Genomic DNA, 25,698 nt, shown 5'->3' on the forward strand with positions numbered 1-25,698 from the left:
TTGTAAGCTGAATTAGCCAGTTTTTACAGAGAATACCATTTATACTTGAAAAAAAAAGAAAGAATAACTGATAAACTGACAATATTTCTCACATTTTTGGCCAATAATAAATGTCTAGCTTCTAAGTGAAAATTAGAATTGTGGAAAATGTATATCTGCCACTATGAGCTTGAGAACTTTAAATACTTCCCTAATTTTTTAAATGAACTTGGTGGTTATATTAATGAAGATGATTTTTTGATATAATATAATGAAATATGTCAACATTTAGAAGACTTTATACTTTCCAAATGACTAACATATCTGTTCCAAAATCATTCCTGGATCATTCAAGGACAGACCAATGTGTTTTAATGTATCAGAGTATGGAATGCTCCTAGACACAGTTTCAGACTCCATCTTTCAATTAATCTTTAATAAACCAACAACTGTAAATTTTTGGTGTGGGATCAAAGAATATCCACAATTATCTAAAAATGCCAATAAAACAGTCCATCCTCTTCTAACTACATAACTGTATGAAGCTAGATTTGTTTCTTCATATTTGTCAACCAAAACATATCACAACAGACTGAATTACAGAAGCAATTGTGAAAAATCTAGGTGTTTTCTATTAAGTGAGACATCATCATGTATTTGAAAAAATGTAAAACATTGCCATTCTTTTCAGATTTTTTTGATTTGGAAAATATACTTATTTTTTCATAAAAGTGTTATTTATGTAGCATGTAAAGGCTTTATTATTCTTATTTTGAAACAAATAAATATTTTAAAAATTTCTCAGTTTTAGTTGCCAGTACAGTACATATTCCTAGACATAACCCACATAAACAGAAGTTATTTGGGGTTCTTAAATTTTTTTTTAAAGCATAAAGGGGTCCTTAATCAATAAGTTTGAGAGCTGCTAGATTTGACCAATAATGTTGAGAGTATTATTGCTCAACATCCTCTACATGGGGTAGTTACTTTTGCACAAACATTTTTTTGTTCAGAGAATGCATTTTTGATCTTACTAATTCAATGGTTCCCAATATTTTTGTTGTTTGTTGACTATACATGTAGAATCTATAATTTCTGTCATTAGCAGCTGAATAGAAATTGACACACTAATGTTTATTTTGATATACTAATGTTGATATAATTTCAGATAAAATCAGAGAAACCTGATGTTTAGTATAGTATAAACGATTTTGTTTAGATTTTTAAAAATAGTAGAAAATAATTTTCAGGCACCAGTTAGTGACTTAAATTTAGGCTAGAATTATAGCCACTTCATCAGATTCTCTGGAGACTTGGGAACCTCAGGTTCAGCCAATGAACTAGCCATATCATATCATTACCCTGGTATTAACAAAGGACAATGGTGACAACACAGAACAGTTTGTAAAAACTAACATTACTAGGAGAAAATCTTGGAGGGAATATTATGCTGATATTGGATCAATAACATCATTTTTATAGGTAAAGGAAATCACATTGCCTTTCAGACGCACACATGAAAAACTTTGAGTTAAGAAAATAGTTTTTCCAGAGTAATCTAAATTCTTTTGCTCAAAGGACAAGAACAGAAACCTACACAGAAGCCATAATTCTGTATTAGTATTAGACATTAGTGTATTAAAGGAAAAAAACCCTTCATATAAAGACATTTCAATACATATGCTTTTTAATCATTGCATAAACTTTAGTTCAATTAGATATTCATAGTGTTCATATTTTCTTCTTAAGAGGAAAAAATTCATCATGTTGCTTAGTCTAAGCACAAAATTCTTTTCTAACTTTTAAGGTACAAAAGAATATCTGATGTTATACTACATTTAGTCCTTCAAAATCAAACTTCAGATGCTCAGGGAATGAATGGATAATAAAACTGGTCTTTAAAAAATATTATCTATTTTAATAACATCTAAAGGGAATGGTAAATTGATTGAAAGTTTGGATTTTTCTTTTTTGCTCTGGTCATTATTTTATACCTTAGGCCTCTTGATTTGTTTTCTAAATGGAGATGCTGCTGCACTCCATAACTGAAAATTGGCACTCATCTAAGTTGTGATTCATCTTCACTTTAAAAGAGACTTTATCTATTACAGAATTATTCTTTCTGCAAATCTTTTTGGAAGACTATCATTATTTTAGAACTTGAGTTCTCTATATATTGCTTATACTTCTTTAAACAGAATCTACATACTATTTGACTTAGGTACTATTTTACTTAGGGCAATGAAAGACTAAAATCCCAACTTTGTTCTTGAAAGATATTTTGCAAGAGGAGTGAAAATCATTTATCATTCCAGTCAGATTTCATTAAAAGAAAATATCTCATATAAAATAGAAATGACTATTTCCCATACACAATAAAATGGTGTCATTTCGGCATTATGTCATATTTGCTAGAGAAAAATGCAATCTATGAAGAATTGTTTTCAAAAGATAATACACAATTGTCTTCATTAGATTGTGATGGGTGTACCCCCCCCCAAAAAAAATCAAAACAGTGTATTTTATAGATCTTCTTCTCACTATAGCTGGACAATCTTAAAGGATAAAGGCATAATGTAGGATATTATATTGCAGCATATATATAAAATGTGAATCAAAATAATATTTAATATTATTTTAATAGCTGTTGATCTAGAGAAATAGATACACACATGCAGATGGACAAGAAGTCTTCCAGCTTAAATATTGCCTAGTGATGAAAAGCTACAGAGGAAAAGGTTGGAAGTATTAGTTTTGAATCATAACTTGGTTATTTAACCCTTTTGTGTTTTCACAAAGACTTGGTTAAGTGTTTCTGATGGTTATTCCCATAATATTTTCTACCATTGTTGACAAAGCATAGCACTTATTATAATTCATTTTAATATGTAGTTGCTTGCTTTACCTGTTTGTGAAGCCAGGAACAGTATCTACTTGCTCACCATTGTTTTCCCACTACTAGGCAAAGATCTACTTAATGAATTAATAAACACTGTTGTGGAGACAGGGATTACCAGTCTCATAATAGATACAAAGTTGAATAAAGTTAAACAACTTGCTTAATTTTGTGTGGTTATTAAGTAGAAAAGCAAGCATTTGAATGCAGGTCTTCTATTAGTAAGTCAAGTGCTCTTTCTAGTATTGATCATTCAAAATAGTATTTCTGATGTAAAAAAATACATTTATACATATACCTAATTTAAATCATAGAAACGGGATTTCTAAGGGGTTTGGCCAACACTAATATATACTAAATTATAAATATCACAACCAAGATGCACTAACAATAAGAATTAGAAATTATATTTACAATTTTGTGCTGCATATCACTCCTTGGTTGTCTCACACCTACCTCAGATTAAACACTTTCAAAATCAAAATGCATTACCCTCTTCTATTTTACCCTCAAAAGCTGCTACCTCTTTTTTATTCCTTAATATAGTTAATAAAATTATTATATACTCAATATGTCAAATTAGAAACTTGAGAATCACTTTTAATTTCTGTCCTCCAAATTTTTATGCTAAAAAATTAAAATAAATAATTCACCTAGAATACAGTTAAGTGCTAAAATCTATGGCCTTGAAACTTAGTGGGGAAAGGCAAAAAAACCCAACAAAAACCAAAAACCAAAAAACAACCCCAACCCCCCCATTATTTTATTTATTATTATTTTTTTTATAATGCTGTTCCCTCACATACACATCTGCATTAAATAACCATCCTTCCAGTAGACCTCAAATTTTACTGTACTTCAGAATCATCTAAGTTGCTTGTTTAAAATGCATATTCCTAGACCATACTGATAGAGGCTCTGATTCAGTAAATCCAGATTGGGCCCAGGAATCTGTATTTTTAACAAGTGTCCTAAAGTGACTCTAGGACAGATGGTCCACAGACCACACTTCCCTATTTTAAACGAAAAAGAACTGATATATGAAATTGGATATTGAAGTCACTGAATTAGACTATTTACATACTAATGAAAAATTTTAGCCTGAGGGTTTTTGATTGGTGACAACTGCCAGCTGGTTATTGCTGATGAATATAATTTATAAAACCTTCACCCAGCACAAAAGCTCACATTGGTTAGTATGTATTTCAATTTATAATTATTAAATTATTGTGAAATTATAATTATTAAAATTAATTATGTTTACCTGTTTACTGGTTGAGCAACCCTACTCTGAAAATCCAAAATCTGAATGCTCCAAAATCTGAAACTTTTTGAGCTCAAAGGAAATGCTCACTGGAGCATTTCAGATTAGGGATGTTCAACCAGTGTAAGTATCTGCAAATATTCCAAAATCTAAAAAATTCTGAAATCTGAAACACTTGTGGTCCCAAGCATTTTTGGATAAAGGATACTCAACCTATAATATACCTCTGACAAACTGTAAATTCCACAAAGACAGAGACTATATCTATCACTGATATTAAAGCACTTATAAGAGCACCTAGTTTAGAGTCAATTAATTTTATCTTTGAGGTGTGCATTCTAGTGCTGGTGAACACTAAAAGGAATACAATCTTATTCCTACATAAAAATATGGTGCTTTATTTTAATTCATTGTCAGTTTGAACATCTAAGTGTTAACTAAGAAAATATATTAAGACAAGTCACTTCTCTTTTAAAGTTTTTCAAAAAGCAAATTAATTTAATAAATGTTAACATTTTTATTTTTTAAGATTTTACTTTGGTGAATTGGGAAGTACCAAGTGATTTTTAAGATTGTATTTGAAATCCTCTTTGTAGCTAAAATATAATTACAAAGTTTTAAAATGGCTCAAGAACTACTATGTATAATCAAAATTAATCTAAAATATTTTCAAAAATTATTTAAGATCCCAGTATATTATTAAGGAAAAAAATACTGTGTCTTGGATTGTTCTACATTCCCGACATTTAGGTCTTAATATTCGGTGAATTAAACATCTTATAATTGACCTAAGTTTTAATTTTAATTATTTTGCATACTTTATAGCTTATATAATTGGATTTTAATGCAGTTGAAATTTATATATAATTTATTTTGTTTTAATAATTAAAAAGACATAGATGAAATTTTTCTATCCAATTCCAGTTTTGAGAACAACTTGTTTTCATTCAGTTGAAAATGTAGCTGACTGGCACCCAAATGGCATTAACATACATTTTATATCTAGAATATTCTTACAATTTTTCTTCACTGAAGATTTAGGACCCCAATTTTTTAAATGATAAAATTAATATCAGTTATTTTTGACATATGTCTAAAAACAATGATATATAACAGTAACACTCTGAAGATTTTGCTGAGAAGGTTCTACCATGTAATGTAAAATAAATTGTACTACCCTCATCAAGAACTGTTTGAGATCACTTCTAGTCAAATAAAATTACAACATTCATAAAATTGACAGAAAAGTTAGAATTGAGGAAGACAGCTATATGGGTCCTTAAATTTGATGACAGAGAAAAAGGCACAGTTTGAAAAATTAACTGTCAGAAACCTAGAAAAAATTTAGTGTGTAGCCTGATAGCTAACACCATGTCTTATTAAATAAGAAGGAATGTTACTGATAATTTTTTGATACCAATATTGGATCCATCACACAGAGAACCTGAAAGCACAAATGGCTAACTTAACCAGGGAAAGGACATTTCAGGAGAAAGCAGTCACAACAAAAACTACATTTGCTAGTTACTTTATCATATATACAAAGATGTGAGCAGCAAATAAGTGTCTAATTCTTCTCCCCATCACAATGCAGTGATAAGTTATAAAAAATTAAGACTAAGAAAACCCTTCCTGCCCCCAAAGGTTGGCATTAAAACTTTCTTTCTAATAAATTTAGATTTGTTTCCAAATAATAGGCAGCAACATTCCATGTTGAATATGCTTGAAAAAATTTGGAATGATACTAGAGCAAGGAGCTACCCCTGCCTGGACAAGTTAAAAAAAAGGCCCTTTGGTGACAATATTTAGTTAATCTTGCTGTTTATTGGCCAAAACTACATTCATCCTTAGCATAAACATATAATTTTACATCTGTACTGATGAGTATGCTCAAAGTAACAAATCTACAACAAAGAAACAGGAGCTACAGAAAGTGATACCCTTCCTTACAAAGTTTTAAAACACCTATCAACATGTGATGCAGAAGTAAGACATTTTGCATGAAATCTCAATTGCCCTACTATTGGTCTAACATGACAATTAGTGAAACAATGAGTGGTAACTATCTTATATTCCATTCATTTTTCATAGTAGTATCTTGCATGCAATCCAATCTTGACAAGCAATAGGAAATATTGGTTAGTTTTCCCAGATTTCCATAGTAGAGCAGGTATGAGGTGCCAAGGAACTGTACTTACTTTTGGTGTTGGGCAGGAAGCTGTAGAGAGGCGAGATGTAGCCTGAGCACGAGGAGATTCTGAAGGAGTAGTGCTGAGGGAGGCTGTGTCTCGTGGGAGCACCTGAACGCCACGAGAAATGATGGAGTCTGGAATCTGAACAAGGGGAACAACTATGATTTAATATTCTGAAAATGCCAACAACATGTAAAATCAATACCCATGCCTGACTTTTTGTTTTGGTTGGGGGTGGGCATTCTTTGCTGTTCAGCTCTCACATATTTGGTGTCACTTCCTGTTAGGTATAAATAACATCCAACAATTTGGGATAGGATAGAAACTTTCAGATTTAAAATATTTTCCCTGGCAAATAATATTTTATAAAACTTTTTAATATGAGAGGCAGTATGGCATTGTGGTTAGGAGTAAAGTGTCATTCATATACTTTCTCTGCCATTTAATAGTTTGAAGTCTTGAGCAAGTTATTTAATTCCTAGCTATTTTCCATTTCCTTTTCAGATTTGTTCTCTAACATTTTTCACCCTCTATGCTCCAAGCTGACTTGTATGGACAGTATCAACAAGCTGTTTTGTGTTTTCTGACTTCCAGTTGGGTTCAGCCAGTGAAAGACACTGGCAGGAGATTATGAGGTAGAGTTCAGTAAGGTCTGTCATTTATTGCTCTGGCTCCCTCTCTACCAGGTCACCATAGGTTGGCTGTGTACCTCAACTCAAGATCACAGCTCGTGCCAGATTGCTATTCTTGCTTACAGGTCTTTCTTTGGATTCTAATAGCACTCTTTCCCTTTGCCTTATTAGGACCACAAGTATTAAGGGCTTCCACTGTTTCTAGTCACAGGGCACTCCATTATGTTTTGTGGCTTTTCCTAAATTCTGCCCAAACCTTTGTAAACACTATCGGCCCCTATACACTCTTCTCAATTACTCATTTATGACTTCTTCTGAGACCCTGATGGATATATCTTTTGAATAGCCATTTCTTTGACCTGAAAAATAAGGATAATAATAGTATCTGCATCCCTGGGTTACTGAAAGGGTTAAGATAATGTAAATAAATTATTTAGCACTTCTAAGTAGTAAACATTTAATGAATGTTGGCCATTTATCAACATGGTAAACACTGATGTAATTGAGTATCACTACTCTAAAATTATACAAACATAATGACAAATAATGCAGATTATTTTAATATTATTAATACTTATGTTGATTATGAAATTTATTATTTTAGGCTACAAATAATTTAGTTGATGTTCTGGCCTGTAGAAGTGGGGGTAAGTCTTCTAAGAATGGAAACTTGAGTACTGTCAAGTTTTGTGTACAAGACTTATAACACATATGATAAAAGAACAATTAACATTCACCAACAAATATCATTTAGTATGTGAAACGAAGAAGCAGCCAGATTTTGTGACTAAAAGGTACTCCTAATATTACGCATCGTTTCTTTCTCACAAAAGACATAACACTATTTTCCTAGACACCTTTAGTTTCTGTACCAATATCCTCAATACCAATGATATTGCCACTATTTCAGTGCTTGACATTTTATGTGATTTATGAATAATACAGCCATAACTAGGATGAATAGCAATGGGAATTCTAAGAAGAATATTCTTCAAAATGATAAAAAATGTTTACCTCTGGGGGACTGTGAGGGTAAATGAGAAAGGGAGGCGAGGTATACAAAAAGGACGTTAATTTTTATCTGTGTTTCATTTTCTTTTTTAAAATAAGGAGTATGTGCTCATGTATTACTTGCACAATTAAAAAAATCTAGTCATGAAAACCATGAGAGAAATTGTTTCAAAAAATAAGAAGTAGTCAACACACTCAACAAGGGAGAATGAGCACAATGTCTTGCATATAGTTGATACTTACTATTAATAATAAGGAAGTAGAAGCAGCCATTAACTTTGAGAATTACAAGCAATTTTTAAGATAGAATGAAACAAAGTATTAATTCAGAGAAATAGTTTTAAATAGAAAGGACAGATGTTTAGCCTTGGCCTTTATTTTACTATAACAAGAAGCAAGAACAAAGAATAGGGGAAATGAGGAGTCAAAAGCAAAGGTCTGAAAATTGCAATTTGGAGATATATATATATATATCTACATATACACACACACACACACACACACACACACACACACACACACACACACACACACACACACACACATATATAGGAGTCAGTAAGAGAGAGATGAATCAAAGGTTTGCCAAGGAGTAGTAAGAATCTATCTACAGTAAGCAGAATTTGTAGTGGGTTAACTCAGCACAAATGAGGAGAAATGCCAAATCACTTCCAAAAGAAACAACATTGTTACTTTTAGAGAACTAATCTGTATTCCTATTATGCAACTCATTGCATGGAGAAAACAATTTGTCCCAGTTGATCTCAAACCTCTTCAGATATGCAATGTAATTTCAACTGTGAATTATTAAACAATAGAATTTTCCTCATTAAGGGAAATTGTAATGGGAACACAGACCTTTCATAGAAACTGTGCTGATTCTCTATGTTGCTTTTTCTGTCCTAAAGGTAATTTGACAGGTTGGGCAGATACTTTTAAAAGAAGAATTGGAGAGTTGTATTATCAAAATCAGAATATATAGCCAAAATACTGTTTCCCCATTTGAAAGCTATGTCTTTTGAAATGCCAGTATGAATACCAACAAAGTAAACACAAATTTATATTTGATGCCAAGGAAATTCATAAATGAGCAGATACTTCCTCTTCTAATCATTATTTTTGCCACTTAAAATTTTGTTTTGAAAAAAACATCTACACTTACAAAAAAAGTTGCTAGGCTGTACAGCAGAAGCTGTTACTTGGATTTAACTTTTGGTAGCTAGTGAGCAAATTTACAGTTATTGGAGTGAATCTCCCATAGCAGCCACGTACAAGGGAGTACAGCTTCAAAGGTCACAACTTGTCAGTCTCTGTGGTAAAGGATTTTAGAGCTTTCTCAGCTTGGCGGCCAGCTCCAACATGCGTACCCTTTCCTAGCAACTTCTCTGTTTAGAGATTGTTAAGGTAGGTTACATTTTCCAAAAATCCTATTAGACATCCAAGTGTGTGATATGGGATCTGAGCTTATAATGAAGATTGATTACATACGCATATCTAAATGGGTTATTTCAGAAAATATACATCATATATCTTCTCAGAGCCTCTGATCCCTCAGAGGCTATGATTAAGTGTTGAGAAAATTTTACTAAAGAACAAAACTGTGAAACCAACGTATCTTGAATTCAGTAAGGTATTTGATAACTCTCATAAAAGCCTGTGGAAAAGATAGAGAAAGTGAGTCTTGATGTGCTGGAATAAAACTATATGTTAAGTAATTATAATAGGATGTCTGGTAGTATGTGAAATGGCCTATCCTTAAAAAAGTTTTATAAGAGCCTTGAATGAAGGCATATCTGCAGGTGATAGAAGTCAGGTAATATACTGGATGCTAACATAAATTAAAAAAAGATCTCCTTAGTATACTGATGGGCTGAATCCAACATGATGAAATTTATCAATAAACATGAAGACCTAAATTGAGATTAAATAATATACAAATCCACAAGAGTTTATTATTCATATTTATAAAGAAAAATCACACTTCATAATTTTATCTAGATGGTGAACATGAGATCTTTTTTTAATAAATGTAAAAACTTAAACTATTACTTGGATTTCATACAAATTTGTTTTTCACAAGGAATATTTACATTATTAAAATTATTCTTCCATTGCTTTAAAAATTTCAGAATTTTTGTTGCTCTCAATGGTAGTCGTCTGTCCTTATTATGATTTGATTTCCCATATAAATTTGCCTTTCAGGAAAATAAAAAGCTATAATCTTTCTGATACCTGTATTCCAATATTAATTTCCTACAGTACATATAAAACATATAGAATAGTGTCTATTATATAGTCAGCATTATAAAAATGGTATCTATTATCATTGTTATGAGAGTCTATATACTGGCTTACTATAGGGACAGAATATGATGACTACCTGTCTATTTCACAGAAGAATTCTTATTATACATAATAGGCATTACTAAATATATCTTGGTTTTTTATATCAGTCTTGGGAACTTAGTTAATGGACATCTATCCATAGAGATGAATGATGCACCATAATTTTTCATGGAATATATTTAACAAATATTTATACAGTGTATAATATGTGCCAACCTGTGCTAGCTGCTGGATAGATCATATGAACAAAAGAGATGTGATCCTTATACTCATAGATCTTAGAGTTTACAGTTATACAGAGAAATTAAATAAACATATGAATAAGTAAATAACTAAATTATCAGTGCTATGAAGGAAAAGAACAAGGTGCTATGAGAGAGAATAATCACAGGTATAATTTAAATGGAGGGAGGAGTATGGATCAGAGAAATCTTTCTGTGAGAAAGAGATAAACTGGAACAGAAAGAATACATAGGGGTTAGCCAAGCAAAGAGTGGATTTAAGAACATTTTAAGTAGTGGGGACAATATTTTCCCTGAGGAAAGGAAAAGCTAGATGGGATTTAGTAAGCAATAGGGTGAGGGAGAGGAATGGTAAGAGAAAGGCCCAGAAAATCGGGAGGAGTCAGATCATGTAGAATCTAGCAGAACATAGCAAGGAGTTCTTTTTTCCCCAATTTATTTATTTATTTTCTTTTTTTTTTAATTTTAGAATATTATGGGGGTACAAAAATTTTGGTTACATATAATGCCTTTGCATTGCCTAAGCCAGAGCTACAAGCATGCCCATCCCCCATACAGTGCGCTCCACACCCATTAGTTATGAGTTTACCTATCCCCTCCACCCTCTTCTCACCTGCCTGGCACCCACAGAATATTACTTCCATGGGAGCACCTAAGTGTTGATCAGTTACTACCAATTTGATAGTTAGTACATGTGGTGGTTGTTTTTCCATTCTTGTGATACTTCACTTAGAAGGATGGTTTATTTCTGTTGATTTATAATACCTGAGCCTGAAAATAAGTTATATTAATAAAATGTTAAAATATCAACAAAGTTGACTTAATTCTGATGGGTTGTCTTCCTTGGTTTACTGATTAATGCCTTTATCCATGATCTATGTGATCTTCCTAGATAGCACAAATGCTGTGTCTTACCAGAATAATTTTCTGTACTACATGTTAACTTTATTATGTACTTGAATATTTACAGGAAAAAACAAAAAACAAAAGTTCTTCACGTACGAAAGAGTCAATTCTTAACAACTGTTACCTATGTTTTTTTTTTACTTAAAAAATTTTTTTCCCCACCCTTTCCATTATGCTTTTAAAAAATTTTGTATTGTCATTTTGATTAAATAGGCAACCGAAATTATTTCTCAGGCATCCATGATCTTATCTTAGTCAAGTATCTAAATTTCCTCTGATAACTCATAATTTCGTCCCAACTATACAACAAATTAAAAAAAATAGCAGGGTATCTAAAACTCTTTGACATTTCCCAGGAGGCCTTTAGAAATCACAAAAATTTGTTCTTTCAGCACAGAAAAAGAGTTGTTGTATCAAGAGAAGCCCAGCCTTACATAGGTTAAACTTATATAGGTAAAATTTTATTAATATAAACATTTAAGAAATTGTATGCTTTGTGTAAAGTCCCTGGGGAATTATTACTGCTCTCCCTGTACATAATATTTTTTTCCCAATTTTAAAAATTGTTGTAAAATACACATAAAATTTACCATCCTTAACCATTTTTAAGTGTACAGTTTAGTGGTATTATACATACTCATGATGTTGTGCAACTATCAACACCATTCACCTCTGTAACTCTTCTCATCTTTTAAAACTGAAACTGTACCTATTAAACAATGACTCCCCATTCTCCTCTCTCCCTCAGCCCGTCAACCACTATTCAACTTTCTTTTTTAAAAATTAATTTAAATTGACAAATAAAAATGTATATTTTATCATGTACAATATGACATACAATAATATGCATACATCATGGAATAGCTAAATAGAACTAATTAACATATGCATCAAATTCTACTTTCTGTCTCTATGATTTTGACTATTCTAAGTACCTCACAGACGTGAAATCCTACAGTATTTGTTGTTTTGTGACTGGCTTATTTCACTTAGTATAATGTCCTCAAGGGTCACCTACATTGTAGCAAATGGCAGGGTTTCCTTCCTTTTAAGCTGAATTAATATTCTATTGGTATACCACATTTGCTTGTCCATTCATCTCTCAGTGAATACTTGGATTGCTTCCACATTTTAACTATTGTGAATAATGCTGCTATGAGCATGGGTGTACAAGTATCTCTTTGAGACCCTACTTTTAATTCTTTTGGGTATATACTCAGAAGTGGAATTGTTGGAGCATATGGTAATTCTATTTTGAATTTTGTGAAGAATCACCGTACTGTTTTCTACAGTGGCTATACCATTTTATATTCCCACCAACAATGCATGAGTTCTAATCTTCCCACACCCTCACCAACACTTATTATTTCCTGTTCTTTTGATAGTGGCCATCCTAATGGGTGTGATAGCCCACTGTGGTTTTGTTTTGTATTTCCCTGATGATTAGTGACATCGAGCATCTTTTCATATGCCTGTTAACCATAAGGCTTCTTTGAGAAATGTCTATTCAAGTACTTTGCTCATTTTTGAATCAGGTTGTTTGTTTTCCTATTGAGTTTTAGGAGTTCTCTGTATATTCTGGATATTAATCCCTTATCAGATATGTGATTTGCAAATATTTTCTCCCATCCTGTGGGTTGACTTTACGCTCTGTTGAAAGAATCTTTTGATGTACAAAGTTTTTAAATTTTGATGCAGTCTAATTTGTCTATTTTTTCTTTGGTTGCCTTTGGTGTCATAGCCAAGAAATAACAGCCAAAACCAATGTCATGAAGATTTTGCCATCTGTTTCATTTTAAGAGTTGTATTATTTTAGGTCTTACATTTAGGTCTTTGATGTATTTTGAGTATATATGTGTGTATGTACATACATACTTATGTATGTATGTGAGTATTTATTAGAGACAAGGTCTCACTTTGTTGCCCAGGCTGGAGTGCAGTGGCAGGATCATAGCTCACTGTAGCCTTTAACTCCTGGGCTCGAGCAGTCCTCCTGCATCAGCCTCTTGAGTATGAGTTAATTTGTATATATGGTGTTAGATAATGGTAAACTCAATTCTTTTGCATGTGAATATCCAGTTTTGTCTGCATCCTTTGTTGAAAAGACTGTCTTTTCCCCAATAAATGGTCTTGCTGCCCTTACCAAAAATCATTTGAATATATATGTGAGAGTTTTGTCCATAATGTTTTAACTCTAAGGGGAGATACTGATCAAAATTCTTTTGAAATAGTTATGCTCTATCCACCAATAGAGAATTTTACTCTCTTCCACTTTGATGTCCTTGGTTACACTTAATAACCAAAGCTATTAAGTTCCTGTCATCTACAGATAGATTCTGATGCTTGCTTCTAGGTTAAGCTATAAGCTACAGTCCAGAGTTTTTGTATTCAACAAAGAAAGATAGTCTCAAAAGCCTCATGGAAAGAACAATACTTGATACTTCAAACTACTGACACTTCAAAGAACAGACACTCATGGCCATACTTCTGAAATGACAATGCTTAGACAACTTTTAGACCATTAACAGTGGACTGAGCTAGGATTTCCAAAATTCTTTTTAGTTCAGAAGCAGAAAGCTTCATGAAAGCAGACTGCTAAGCCAAAGCCCCATTGAATGAGAATTAATTACATAGGACTTATATTAATTACATAGGAATAAACATAGGACTGAAAAATATACACAGAAGGAAGTTTCTTTTCCTGGCTATTTGTTTAGAATATTATTGATGTTGGCTGTTGTAAATGTTCTATTTTCTGGATATAAGAGGAAGCTTTTTTCCTTTTTTTTAAAGCTATGTATAACCCATACAATTTAGTAGACCCTGATTTCTTAGACTAAAATAAAATATTTTAAAATGATACTTGATTCTCATTGACTTTCTCAGAATTCAGAAACTTACTAAGTTTCCTAATTTTTCTTGACAATATAGTTATTTGCATAAATAATAAGAATATGTCTTCCTTTTTAACAGGATGTAATTGTACAAATTGTGCAACTAAGGTCTTATCTGCAGTGTACATTTAAGAATGGTGTTCATCTAATCAGATATGACTACATCTTTGAAGAACAAATATTGACTGTACTGCTGAACCCAATACCTAAAAAGCCCTCCTAGGAAAATGAACCTGGTACCTGGAGTAGAGGGTCTCAGCCTTACATGTGGTAATAAAGTTTTGGTGACCTGGAGAAGAGAGGAACTTACCCCAAATGATGGGTAGTGAAATATGGTGACGTTTCTTGGGCTTACTTTCCTAATCTTGGGATGATAAAAATGGAGACATTTAAAAGTAGAATCTGAGATTCCCTCTGAAAAATTCCAGGCAGAAGTTAATTTTGTGGCCTCAGTATTTATAAAACAAATTCAAGGAGGCTAACTGGTTAAATAACATTCTTGCTGCACCTATGTAAATAATCAAGCCAAATCTAATGACACCAGCCATATCTTTGTGATAAAAGATGAGGGCCAGGCATGGTGGCTCACGTCTATAATCCCAGCATTTTGGGAAGCCCAAGCGGGAGGACTGCTTGAGGCCAGCAGTGCAATACCAACTTGGGCAACATAGCAGACCCTTTGTCTATACAAAGTAAGAAAATTAACTGGGTGTGGTGATGCACACCTGTAATCCCAGCTATTTGGGAGACTGAGGCAGGAGGATCACTTAAGCCCAGAAGTGCAAGGTTGCAGTAAGCTATGATTGCACCACTGCAGTCCAAACTGGGTGACAGAGTAAGACTGTGTCTCTTAGAAAAAAAAATATCTTTGAGATCACAATGATTACTAGAATGTCTTCACTTGTATACCCTTCAGGATTATCTGTACTTTTCATTGTCTTTCACTATTTTACAAGATTGTAAGTTGTAGAAAACTGATAATAATGTAAATAATAATTCTTATCCACAGAAACACAAATACATTTTTGCCTTGAGTGGGAACAACTGATTATTGTCCTGTGTATACTGACCAAGCTTTGTATCTATTTATAAATTCATTCCAGTCTTCATGACTGTTGATATGCCTATGTCCTTTGAATTCTTGTTTGAACTGGCATAAAAGCTTACTAGTTCTCTCATTAATTACGTTAAATAAAATCTTTGACACAGATTTATTTTATATTTATATAAGTGTTATGATTTAAAAAATTATCCTTTAACATATATCATACCGTGTTCTTCAAAGCATTTTATTGATTTATCTAAATATTTTCCTTACTCCACAGCTGCTTACAGCCTAAAGTTCTTTTGCTTGGGTCAGTAAACTTCCAGAGTAAACACATTCTATTGTTTACGGTTCTTAGGTTCTGCAATGCATCTTATCATTTATGTATTTCAAACCAAGGTCCCAAAATCCCAATTCTCATTTTTGAGACGAGTTTGTAATTATCTAGTCACCTCCCAGAACTTTACCCTTTTGCTTTTTCTTTGTACTGCTATTCTTGTAGTAGAGTAGGCAAGAGTGCCCATCTTTGAACCAGACTGCCTGGACCTGAATACCAGTTCAGCCACTAGGTAGTTCTATGTTCTTAACTACTTTCATCTTCAATGTAAAATGTTTAGAAGAGTGGTACTCAGTAAATATTATTATTAATATTTAATATGCCCAAATCCTCATGGATAAAATGAAATAATAAAACCATTTATATGTGCTTGTACATTCTTCAATTTTATGACCAAAACTTTGTAATGTGTCTCTGGTTATTTGTAACAGTATCTTTAATTTCCAGGCAAATATATAGGAGTGGTAGGTTGCTCAATCTTATCATTTTCTTTCTCAAGTTCCAAATAAATGTTCTAGGAAGACAGATTCTTCCTAACTGCCTATGTAGATTTGACATACTGTTTTCTCCATATAGTTTACGAACAGGAAATCACCAACTCTTCTTCCCACAGCAAGCAGTAGATTTTCTTTCATCTAATATAGCTTAGGGAACATCATTATTGTTTTGGATTTCTCCAGAAGATTTAATTTCTGTCAGTGAGATGAAATTTGATATTATGTATCTCCAAGGGTATATTCCCTTTTTGTCTTAAATTCCTTCTTTGCCTGCCATTATGACTTTGATTTTTGAATCTACCAGTTGCCTTGAGACGGTAAAGCACAAGTTGTCATTTTCAGATTTGAATCTAGTCTCCCTGAAAAGACCTTCATATCTATTTTGTAAACACAGAGGGGCAGGATTTATTTTTGACCTCCTCCTCCTTTATGTCACATTTTCCAACCTTCTATCCTCTTGAATCAGGTTTCTCACCCAAATATAAAACTTCAGGGATCCCTATTTGATATATTTTAGTCATTATTAGAAAGACTTTTCATCTCTTTCATGAGACAGTATATATTGAGGTTATTATTTAAGATGCTTTTGGTTATAGAAAACAGTATACCCATCTCTATCTCTGATTAGATTTTTAGAAAAGGTAATTTATTGGCTCATGTAACTGAAAAGTCAAGAAGTATACATAGTTAAAGAGGGGTTTGAGTGAGTGGTTAAAACAATGTTACCAGGACCCAGTATCTCTTTTTATATCTTTTGTTTCTCAGGATTTCCTCTTTACTATTGGTTCCATTATGGCAGATATTCCCTTCATGGATCCAGGATGGCAACAAACACTTGGGGTTGTGTATTTCATCTTTAATATCCAGTAAGAAACAGAGAATTTCTGTCCCCAGTAGTTCAAATAAAACCTAAGAGAAGAAAACACTGGCTCTGACTGGCTTGAGTTATGTGCTCCTTGAACTATTAATAATACCTATGCCTAGTGAAAAAAATAACACTGATTATACAGTATGAAGTCAACCTACCCTGGTGGCTTAGTCACTTCTACCCAAACGACATGATTAGGAAATGTGGTATACTGTTAGAAAAAAGGAATGGGAAATGTCTGCTGAAGAGGCAACTAATAAATGTCCATTACAAGAGGCATTTCTCAAGTCTCTTTTTTTCCTGAAACAGAAAGTTAATCAGTTTGGCAATAAATATAATAGTAATCAGATCATTAGTAACTACTGAACCATTAGTATACTGATCAGGTTTTACTTTCCTGATTATAAGAAGTAGATAATTGAGTTAGGAAAGTAAAGAAGTAACAAAAAAAGCAACTCTCTAGCAAGATTGTGAACATTGCATGGGCTGGAACAATCTATTCATATTTGTATTCTGAGCACCAAGCATACTGTTTGGTACCTAGAAAGAATTCTGTAAATATTCAACTCTGAATTTACAAAGTTTATAAAATTTTCTCTATATATGTCATCTCTTTGCTACAAGTAATAATTTCTTGTGAGATACAAGGCAATTATTATTATTTTCATTTTATAGATAAGAAACTGAAGCTTAAATATTAAGTAATTTGTCCCAAATATTAAGTGGTGGAGACAGGGCTTATATCTAGGTTTTCTGATTTTAAGTTGCATGATTTTTACATTATTCCGCATTGCTTCACATACTTCAGAATGTGATTAGCTGAAGGAAATTGTGATGTTTCTTTTCAATAGGCAATCAGGTCCTCCCTTTTGAAATTTAATTTTACATTGGTAAAGTTTATAAAAACCAGCCAAATAGCATATATAGACATTTCCAAATGACTGTTTTCATGTAGAGATCTCCTGGCACACTGACAACAAACCAGGTCATTCAGAGCCAGTAGGGCTCATTAATAAAGTTAGTGACAGATAAGCATTCAAAGTTAAAGTAGATTCTTTAGAAGCATCAAGAATATTAAAGGCCTTCCTTTTCATTCTTTTCTGTTATCTATTTCTTCCTTTTCATTCTTTTCTATGATTGCCAAGTCACTTTGATATATCACTCTGATTGTAATTTGTCAAAGGAATCGTAAAAATCTGAGTCTAATCACAAAACTGAATACCTGTCAAAAAGACCAATACTTAGTTAATAAGTAGTTAATACATGAAAAAATCCTATGTGATGCTATATGAGAACATCCAGTTATAAGAGTTTTATAACCATTCTCAACTAGTTCCTCCAAAGAATTAAGCCCTAATAATTAATTTTCTTCTATAAATCCATTAATAGAATGGTATTAGTTATATACAATCCTTGGGAGAACTGAAGAGTCACTCAAATAATTTTCAGTGTAGTACTCTAAAATTCAGAGTATGATAACTTAAAATCTTGGTTATGAATATGGAAACTTCCAGTTACTTTAGTTTGAAAACCAGAATGATTATTATAGTTGTTGTAGTTGCTTTATGAGATGAGAATATGAAAGACAGACAAGCTTCAAGTTTGGTACATTTTGGAATATTGATAATTCATAAAACAAAGCTGTATGTGGAAAATTCAAATACTAGTCATCAACTTATATTCACTAATAATTTTACTAAGATTTAAATTTTCTACTAGGCCTTTGACTAACCCAAGTTTATTTTCAACCAGGTGTGGCTTTGAATATAGGGTTAAAGTCTTCATCTGGTAGTATATCTCCCAAGAGGCTGCTGATGCTATGTTGTTGTTTTTTTCTTCTTCTTAAGTATTTAAATCCACATTTCACTTTATTATTTGTTTTTCCTCCCTCTCATTTCTTATCCACAATAGGGATTCAGACTGATTTTTTTTTTTTTTGGCAGCCATAGTCCAAATTATCATTGCTAAGTGTAAATTATGAGTTATATTTATCAGTTTAATCTTTTCCAATCCGGCAATGTTTGCAAACTATCATTCAGCCAGTGGCTGAACTAATATGTATCCTTAAAAGTTGTCTCTGAAGATTAGGAACCACAAAATTTGTGTCAAGATTCAACTCTACAAATGGTTGTAATGAGAACACAATGAATAAAAAGAAAATGAGATGCAAAATTATGGGGAAAAAAAAGCAAGGTTAATAGAGATCAAATATTCGCTTGACCAATCTATGTAGATTTTACAACTCAAAGTGATCTTCTAATGGGGTTATTTTAATTAAGCCCAGCAATTTATTTAAAGATACCTGATTAAATTGTTAAAACAAAAATAAGTTCTGAGCAATAAATTTCTTTGAAGTCATGGGATAAAACTTTATTGACACAAACTATGGAATCTTAATGATTGCAGAGTATCTTAGGCACAGGAGAAACTCTATTAAATTCCTTGATGGAATAAAATCAGTGGCACTTATACTTCTGTAAGAAAGCATTGATGAAGATCTATCAGAACAGAGCAACACATATTCTATGATATGTTATAGCCTATTCCAAGGAGAAAAAGTAGGATGTATGTTTGCAAGATCATTAATGCAAAAGCCTCTTGTCTTACCCGTTCATCTGTACTGCATGTTGAATGATGGGAATAATTGATGAGGCCAGGGATGGGCTGCTCACCGTGTGCCATGATAACAGCAGGACTGGTGTAGAATGGATGCTTCTAATGCACAACACATAGCAACTATGAATATAGTGACAGGAAAACATGAAACTATACAAGCAAAATGATTAAAAAGAAAGTGAAAACAAATGGAAAAATGAAATGTCAAAATTTTCCAAATGTCTAGATTTTATCTGATTTTAGACTAAAATCAGTTTAGATTTTAAAAGCTATAGGCTTTTTTCTTAAGATTGAAATTGATGGTACTTCTTACTCTTTTAATTAAGAGTAAAAGAGAAAGGACATATAATAATTTTTAAATGCCCCTATTTCACTAATTAATTCCATTAAAAAAATCACACACTACTTAAATACTTAATAGCTTTAAGTAAGTACTTAATGACCACTGAGTGATCTGGAGACAGAATCATCCGATCATCATTGAAGGAACCACCTACTGGTTGCCTGAATGAACACTTCAAAATAATTTCTGATCTATATGTTAGGAAAAAAAAACCTCACTATGCTTATAGCCACAATATCTAGATGATTCATAAAACTCTAAATTACTTCATGTAGCAATTAAATTTTCAATCTTTATAATATCAATCAATGAACAATCATCATTCCTAAAAATGATATGCTACCTTCTGAAGATATTAAAGCATACTAGGTGGATTTTACTAGGTATGGATAATAATGTAAACTATGTTCTATGACTTTAAGATGACTAAATTTACTCAAGTACCTCATGGTACTACATTTACTCCCAGAATTGCCCAAAGAGAATCTGTAATGCTTTTGGTATTGTACTAATAATATTTATTACTTTATTAAATTAAAAATACAGATATATTCATTTCCTCTCTATACCACTAGAATAATTTGTGTTAAGTAATATTTGAATAAGTGCTTAGTTAAGGAAAATTCAACAACTGTTGAAAAGCCTTATCTTTTTGAAAATCTTTATTAATCTTTCCAAACTCATTTCTTGAATTACCTAAGAAGGTCTTATATCTTCAGTTTGCTATTCCTTTAAAAATTTGTGAAGTTTTGATTATACAAACATTGTATATTTAATATTTCCACAAAAATGACATCTCCAAAGAGTTCTTAAATGTCATAATGTTTATCATTGCCACTATTACTTCAGTAGGTAACAGTGTATCCTTAATGCCTGAGAGCTCAAAAAAACTTCAATGCCTTCAAGAAATCTACATCAAGAATGAAACATAATGGTGGAGTATCATAGACATCTCTGTTCTTTTTTTAGGATGTCATGAAGAGGGATTACATTTATGGAGGGACGGGATGGAAAGGGAGATGAAATCAGTACATTTACCTGTGGGTCCTTTAGATCTCTGAGTCTCTCTCAGCAGGCTTACCTTGGCAGCAATGGCTGCTGCAGTTATATGTGATGAGGAACTATCTTCTGTTGAAGCAACACCACTGTCTTTCTTCTCTTCTTCCTCTTCCTCACATTGAACCCCTTTGTCTTCTGTCTGTTTATGGGGGCTGGTTGTGGGAGGAGGGGAAAGAGGAGGTGGAGGGGAAGGCAAATCTTCAAGTTCATCATGCACCTCCTTTACTTTTACAATGGCATCACGTAAAAGGTCAATGGCATGAGGTAGAGCTGGCAGTATGAACTGAAAGCATTCCTGTACACAAGAGGAAGAAAAAGAAATTAAGATGAAGCACTTTTCTAGTCATATAAAATGGTGGCAATCAAATTGAGTTGTGATTTTGGATTTGTATTTCCCCCATCAATCTCAAGAATAAATCATATTTAAAGCATTATCTTTATAGTGGGAAATATGAAGTAAGCAAGGTGTATATTACAGTATTCTCCATAAGAAAAGGAACTACAGTGCTATAAACGCACACACTGCATTTTTTTAATGTAAAATTTCTACACAACTTTGGAGTTTAAAGATGCATTATGAGAAAGGTAGGAAAAGTAGGAAAGAGTTTTTACTTTTTCAGTTAGAGCAGGGCACTAGAACTAAGAACCCACATGAGGACCAGATATTTTGTTCAGACTACCATCATAAAATATAGCTAGGCAACATTGTACAGTGTGAAAAAAATAGAATTCAGCTTGTAAAGAGCATTGCATAAAAGTCAAATATATTAATAATCTGCTGTGGAGGTGCTCATTATTACCTGTAATGTATTACCAAAAGAGAACAGGCAAGAACTTAAAAGCCAGAACACAGGGCCAGATATGTTTGTGGAATAGTTGGGGGTTTTTCTCATTTACATTTAAAATAATATCTTAAAAGCTAAGATGTAAAGAAGTATCTTTAACATTTGTAGATGGTTACGAGAATACCTGAGAAGATGCCTAATCTTTTGACCTTTCTTTGTATGGCTTAATAAGCTTAGTGTTTCAAGATTGTATAGTAAATAACTTAATGTTGACCAAAGAGAAGTCTAGCCATACCCTGGTTTTCTGGGAGGTGATCTCTAGGCCGTTAGAATGTCATGCATAATAGGAATGTCTAGTGTGCCTGGGAACTCTGGCCACCAGGAAGTCTAACAATGTGATGTATTTATATGGCTTTGGGCAACATGGGTATCAGTTTTGCCTCTGTAAGGAACTTGACAGTAAAGGCATTAGCCTCACCTCCAGAAAGGGCTAGACTATAGGTCAGCCATACTGGCAGTATGTGATTGGGTCCCAATAAAAGCTCTGGACATCAAAGGCTCAGGTGAGCATCCCCAGCTGGTAACACTTCATGTGTATGGTCACACATCAATGCCAGGAGAGTAACACATCCATGACTCCAAAGAGAGAGGGCAACAGAATTTCCTTGTGTGCTACTTCTCTTAGACTCTGCCCTATGTACTTGTTCCCTTGGCTGACATTAATCTATATTCTTTCCTTGTAGTAAACAGTAACTGTGAGTATAACAGCTTTGTAGGAGTTCTGTGAGTCCTAGTGAATTATTAAAAATGAGGAGTCCTAAAACAGACTCCTCTGAATTTACAACTAATGTTAGAAGTGAGACAAGTCTTGTGGAGTACTCCAAATTTGTAAATAGCTATTTTGTGCACTTGGCTAAAATTCTTTACAGTTGGTGTCAGAAGTGGGATTCACTAGAAAGATCCTGACTCACTGAATCACATATCTTGGGGAGAGGGTAAGGAATGATGAGCCTTTGATCCCTGGATAAACATGGGGTCAACCACAGTATGGAATTGCTACTGTACTGCTGTCCGTTACTGGAAACAAATCCCAAGGAGTAGTCTCACTGGATGCAAAAAGAAATGTAAAATATTAAGAAACAAGGGGGCTAGGCTTCAAGATGGCTGACTAGAAATGCTGGACGTCAGTTCTCCTCAAAAAGAAGAACCAAAGTTATAAGTGAATAATCATAACTTAAAGAGAATACCAAGGGGAGAGCGCTAGAGCATAGCTAAGAACTCAGGGGAAGAAGCTATGGCACAGAAAAAGAAGAAAGCAAGAGGCTGGCAGAGATCAGGTAGGAACCCCAAGGGACTTGGTATTGCACAGAAAGGATAGGTGGGGGTGTTTTGGCTCCTCTTGAATCTGTGGTGGACTGCCAGCATATGAACTGTTGGAGAGATCCTCTATCCTTACAAAACCAAACACTGGTGTGGAAGGTGATTTGGGGTCATCTACAGGGCATTGTACCAGGTTCTGAAGTTGCACTGGGTCGCTTGCTTTCCCCTCAGACTTAAGTGGTGATGGCAGGTCACTATATTGAGGTTGCAGGTGTTAGGGAGACTCAGCCCTTGTTTTTTCACATCATGGGAGCCCTCACTGATATTCCCTAGTGCCCACTTGGAGGATGGCAGCCATGCAGGGATTGCTATACCCGGGAAAGTTGCAGAGTTCCAGTGGTCTAGATCTCTGGGAGTGCTGCTCCTAAGGAAAGGAAAAGTGCAGCATTCCAAGGGAGCCACCCTGGAAACAAAGGAAAGCAGAGTACACATTTTCCTCAGTCTGAGGGCTCCCTGCTTGTGGGTGTGGAGTGGCAGCAGCACTTTCAGCAGAGACACAAAGACTGGGCTGGGCTCTGTGTGGGAGGAGTGTAATTCCATTCCACTGGCTGATCTGCTTTGATGCTCAGGCCCAGGTGTAAAGAGGGGGGTCTTCCCCATCTCTTCTCTCCATTGCTGCAGACACAGATGTAGCTGCTTTCATTGGATGTTAGCACAGGTGAACCAAAGAATGGCCTTTCTGGGACTGTTAGGGGTGACTGAGTCCCCATTAGCAGTATAGTCACCAAGACAGGCTAGCATGAAAGGTGGAACCCTTCCCCATTTCTACACCGAGTGGCAATGTCCCTGCAGCAGAGAGCAGGAGATCCAGGGAGATCCAGGGAGGGAAGAGGCTTTGCAGCGCAAACATTTGGCAGCGATCTGTGGGGCATGCATCTTTCACACCTCTTGGCTATATTGCAGACTAGAGATCAATAGCAGTGACTGACTAAATTGAGCTTCATGAGTGCTGGGATGGGTGTATGACAAGGAAATGAATTGCATTCCTGCCTGCTGAGGCTGTAGTACTAGGGCAGCCCCTCAAACTTCCACAGTTGACTGCAGCCCATTTCACCAGGAGCTCCTCCACCACCGTTGTCCAGCTCTGACTAGCTTCATCACCTCCTCCAGGGCTATGAAAGGAGCTCAGGCAACTGTGCATTCCACAGACCAGCCCATTGCCTGTAGCAACTGAGAGTCTCTCCTGGTAAACAAAGATATAACATAAACCTGACTGCTACTGCCACAGCTGGCTCTTACTTGCAAGTGCCATCCTGGCCTGGAGGTCAAACTGCACAAACCAATATAAAATCTTCTAACACAAATGCCCAGAGGTTAGAAATGAGATAAGCTTCTTGAGTCCTCTGCTGGCCCATCAGGAGGCTGTAAACCTGCTCATACACCCAATACATTGCTACTACATCCATCATTTAAGAAAGCCACCACACTAAGGCTGTAACGATCTATAACCAAGGAATTCATAGAGTCTTTGCCAGTGAAAGCACTTACAAGCAAAGTCAAATGACTCTACATAACATACATTATAGTCACATCCTTCAGGGAAAAAAAATACCATCGAAAGGGAAGTAGGCCGGGCGCGGTGGCTCACGCCTGTAATCCTAGCCCTCTGGGAGGCCAAGGCGGGTGGATCGCTCGAGGTCAGGAGTTTGAGACAAGCCTGAGTGAGACCCCGTCTCTACTAAAAATGGAAAGAAATTATCTGGCCAACTAAAAATATATATAGAAAAAATTAGCCGGGCATGGTGGCGGCACATGCCTGTAGTCCCAGCTACTCGGGAGGCTGAGGCAGTAGGATCGCTTAAGCCCAGGAGTTTGAGGTTGCTGTGAGCTAGGCTGACGCCACGGCACTCAATCTAGCCTGGGCAACAAAGTGAGACTCTGTCTCAAAAAAAAAAAAAAAAAAAGAAAGGGAAGTAAGTTCAAAAATAATAAGAAGAGAGAGTTTCTCCAGATGAGAAGGAACCAGTGTAACAAATCTGGAAGTATGAAAAAACAGTGTTAAGACACCTCTAAAGGATCACAGTAACTCTCTAGCAATGGATGCTAACAAAGTCAAAACATTTGAAATGCCAGAAAAAGAATTGATAATATTGATTTTAAAGAAGCTCAATGAGATCCAAGAGAAATCTGAAAACCAATACAAGGGAATTAGGAGCCCAATTCAGGGTGTGAATGAGAAAATCACTAAAGATATATATATATATACACACACACACACACACACACACACACATCAAACAACTACTAGAAATGAAAAATTTATTGATGAAACTACAAAATACAATTGAAAGCTTCAACAATAGACTACACCAAGCAGAAGAAAGAATCTCATAACTTCAAGACAGGTCTTTAGAATTAATCTAGTCAGACAAAAGTATAGAAAAAAGAATTAAAAAATCAACAAAG

At 34.1% G+C, this 25,698-nt stretch overlaps 1 protein-coding gene across 3 annotated transcripts in view; it reads right to left on the bottom strand.

The window, feature by feature from the left end:
- The window catches only part of GPHN (gephyrin), a 535,238-nt gene that overhangs the window by 194,614 nt on the left and 314,926 nt on the right, over window positions 1–25,698 (bottom strand). For 2 of the 3 annotated variants that reach the window (XM_045565461.1, XM_045565478.1), the window contains exons 7-9: window positions 21,150–21,422; window positions 19,717–19,824; window positions 6,338–6,472 (exon numbers count right to left, since the gene is read on the bottom strand). In XM_045565461.1, coding sequence (XP_045421417.1) covers window positions 6,338–6,472; window positions 19,717–19,824; window positions 21,150–21,422 — 516 coding nt within the window. The remainder of the gene's footprint in view (window positions 1–6,337; window positions 6,473–19,716; window positions 19,825–21,149; window positions 21,423–25,698) is intronic. The other variant, XM_045565470.1, reaches the window with a different exon arrangement.

This window comes from Lemur catta, chromosome 1, assembly GCF_020740605.2.
Source record: "Lemur catta isolate mLemCat1 chromosome 1, mLemCat1.pri, whole genome shotgun sequence".
Taxonomy (NCBI): domain Eukaryota; kingdom Metazoa; phylum Chordata; class Mammalia; order Primates; family Lemuridae; genus Lemur; species Lemur catta.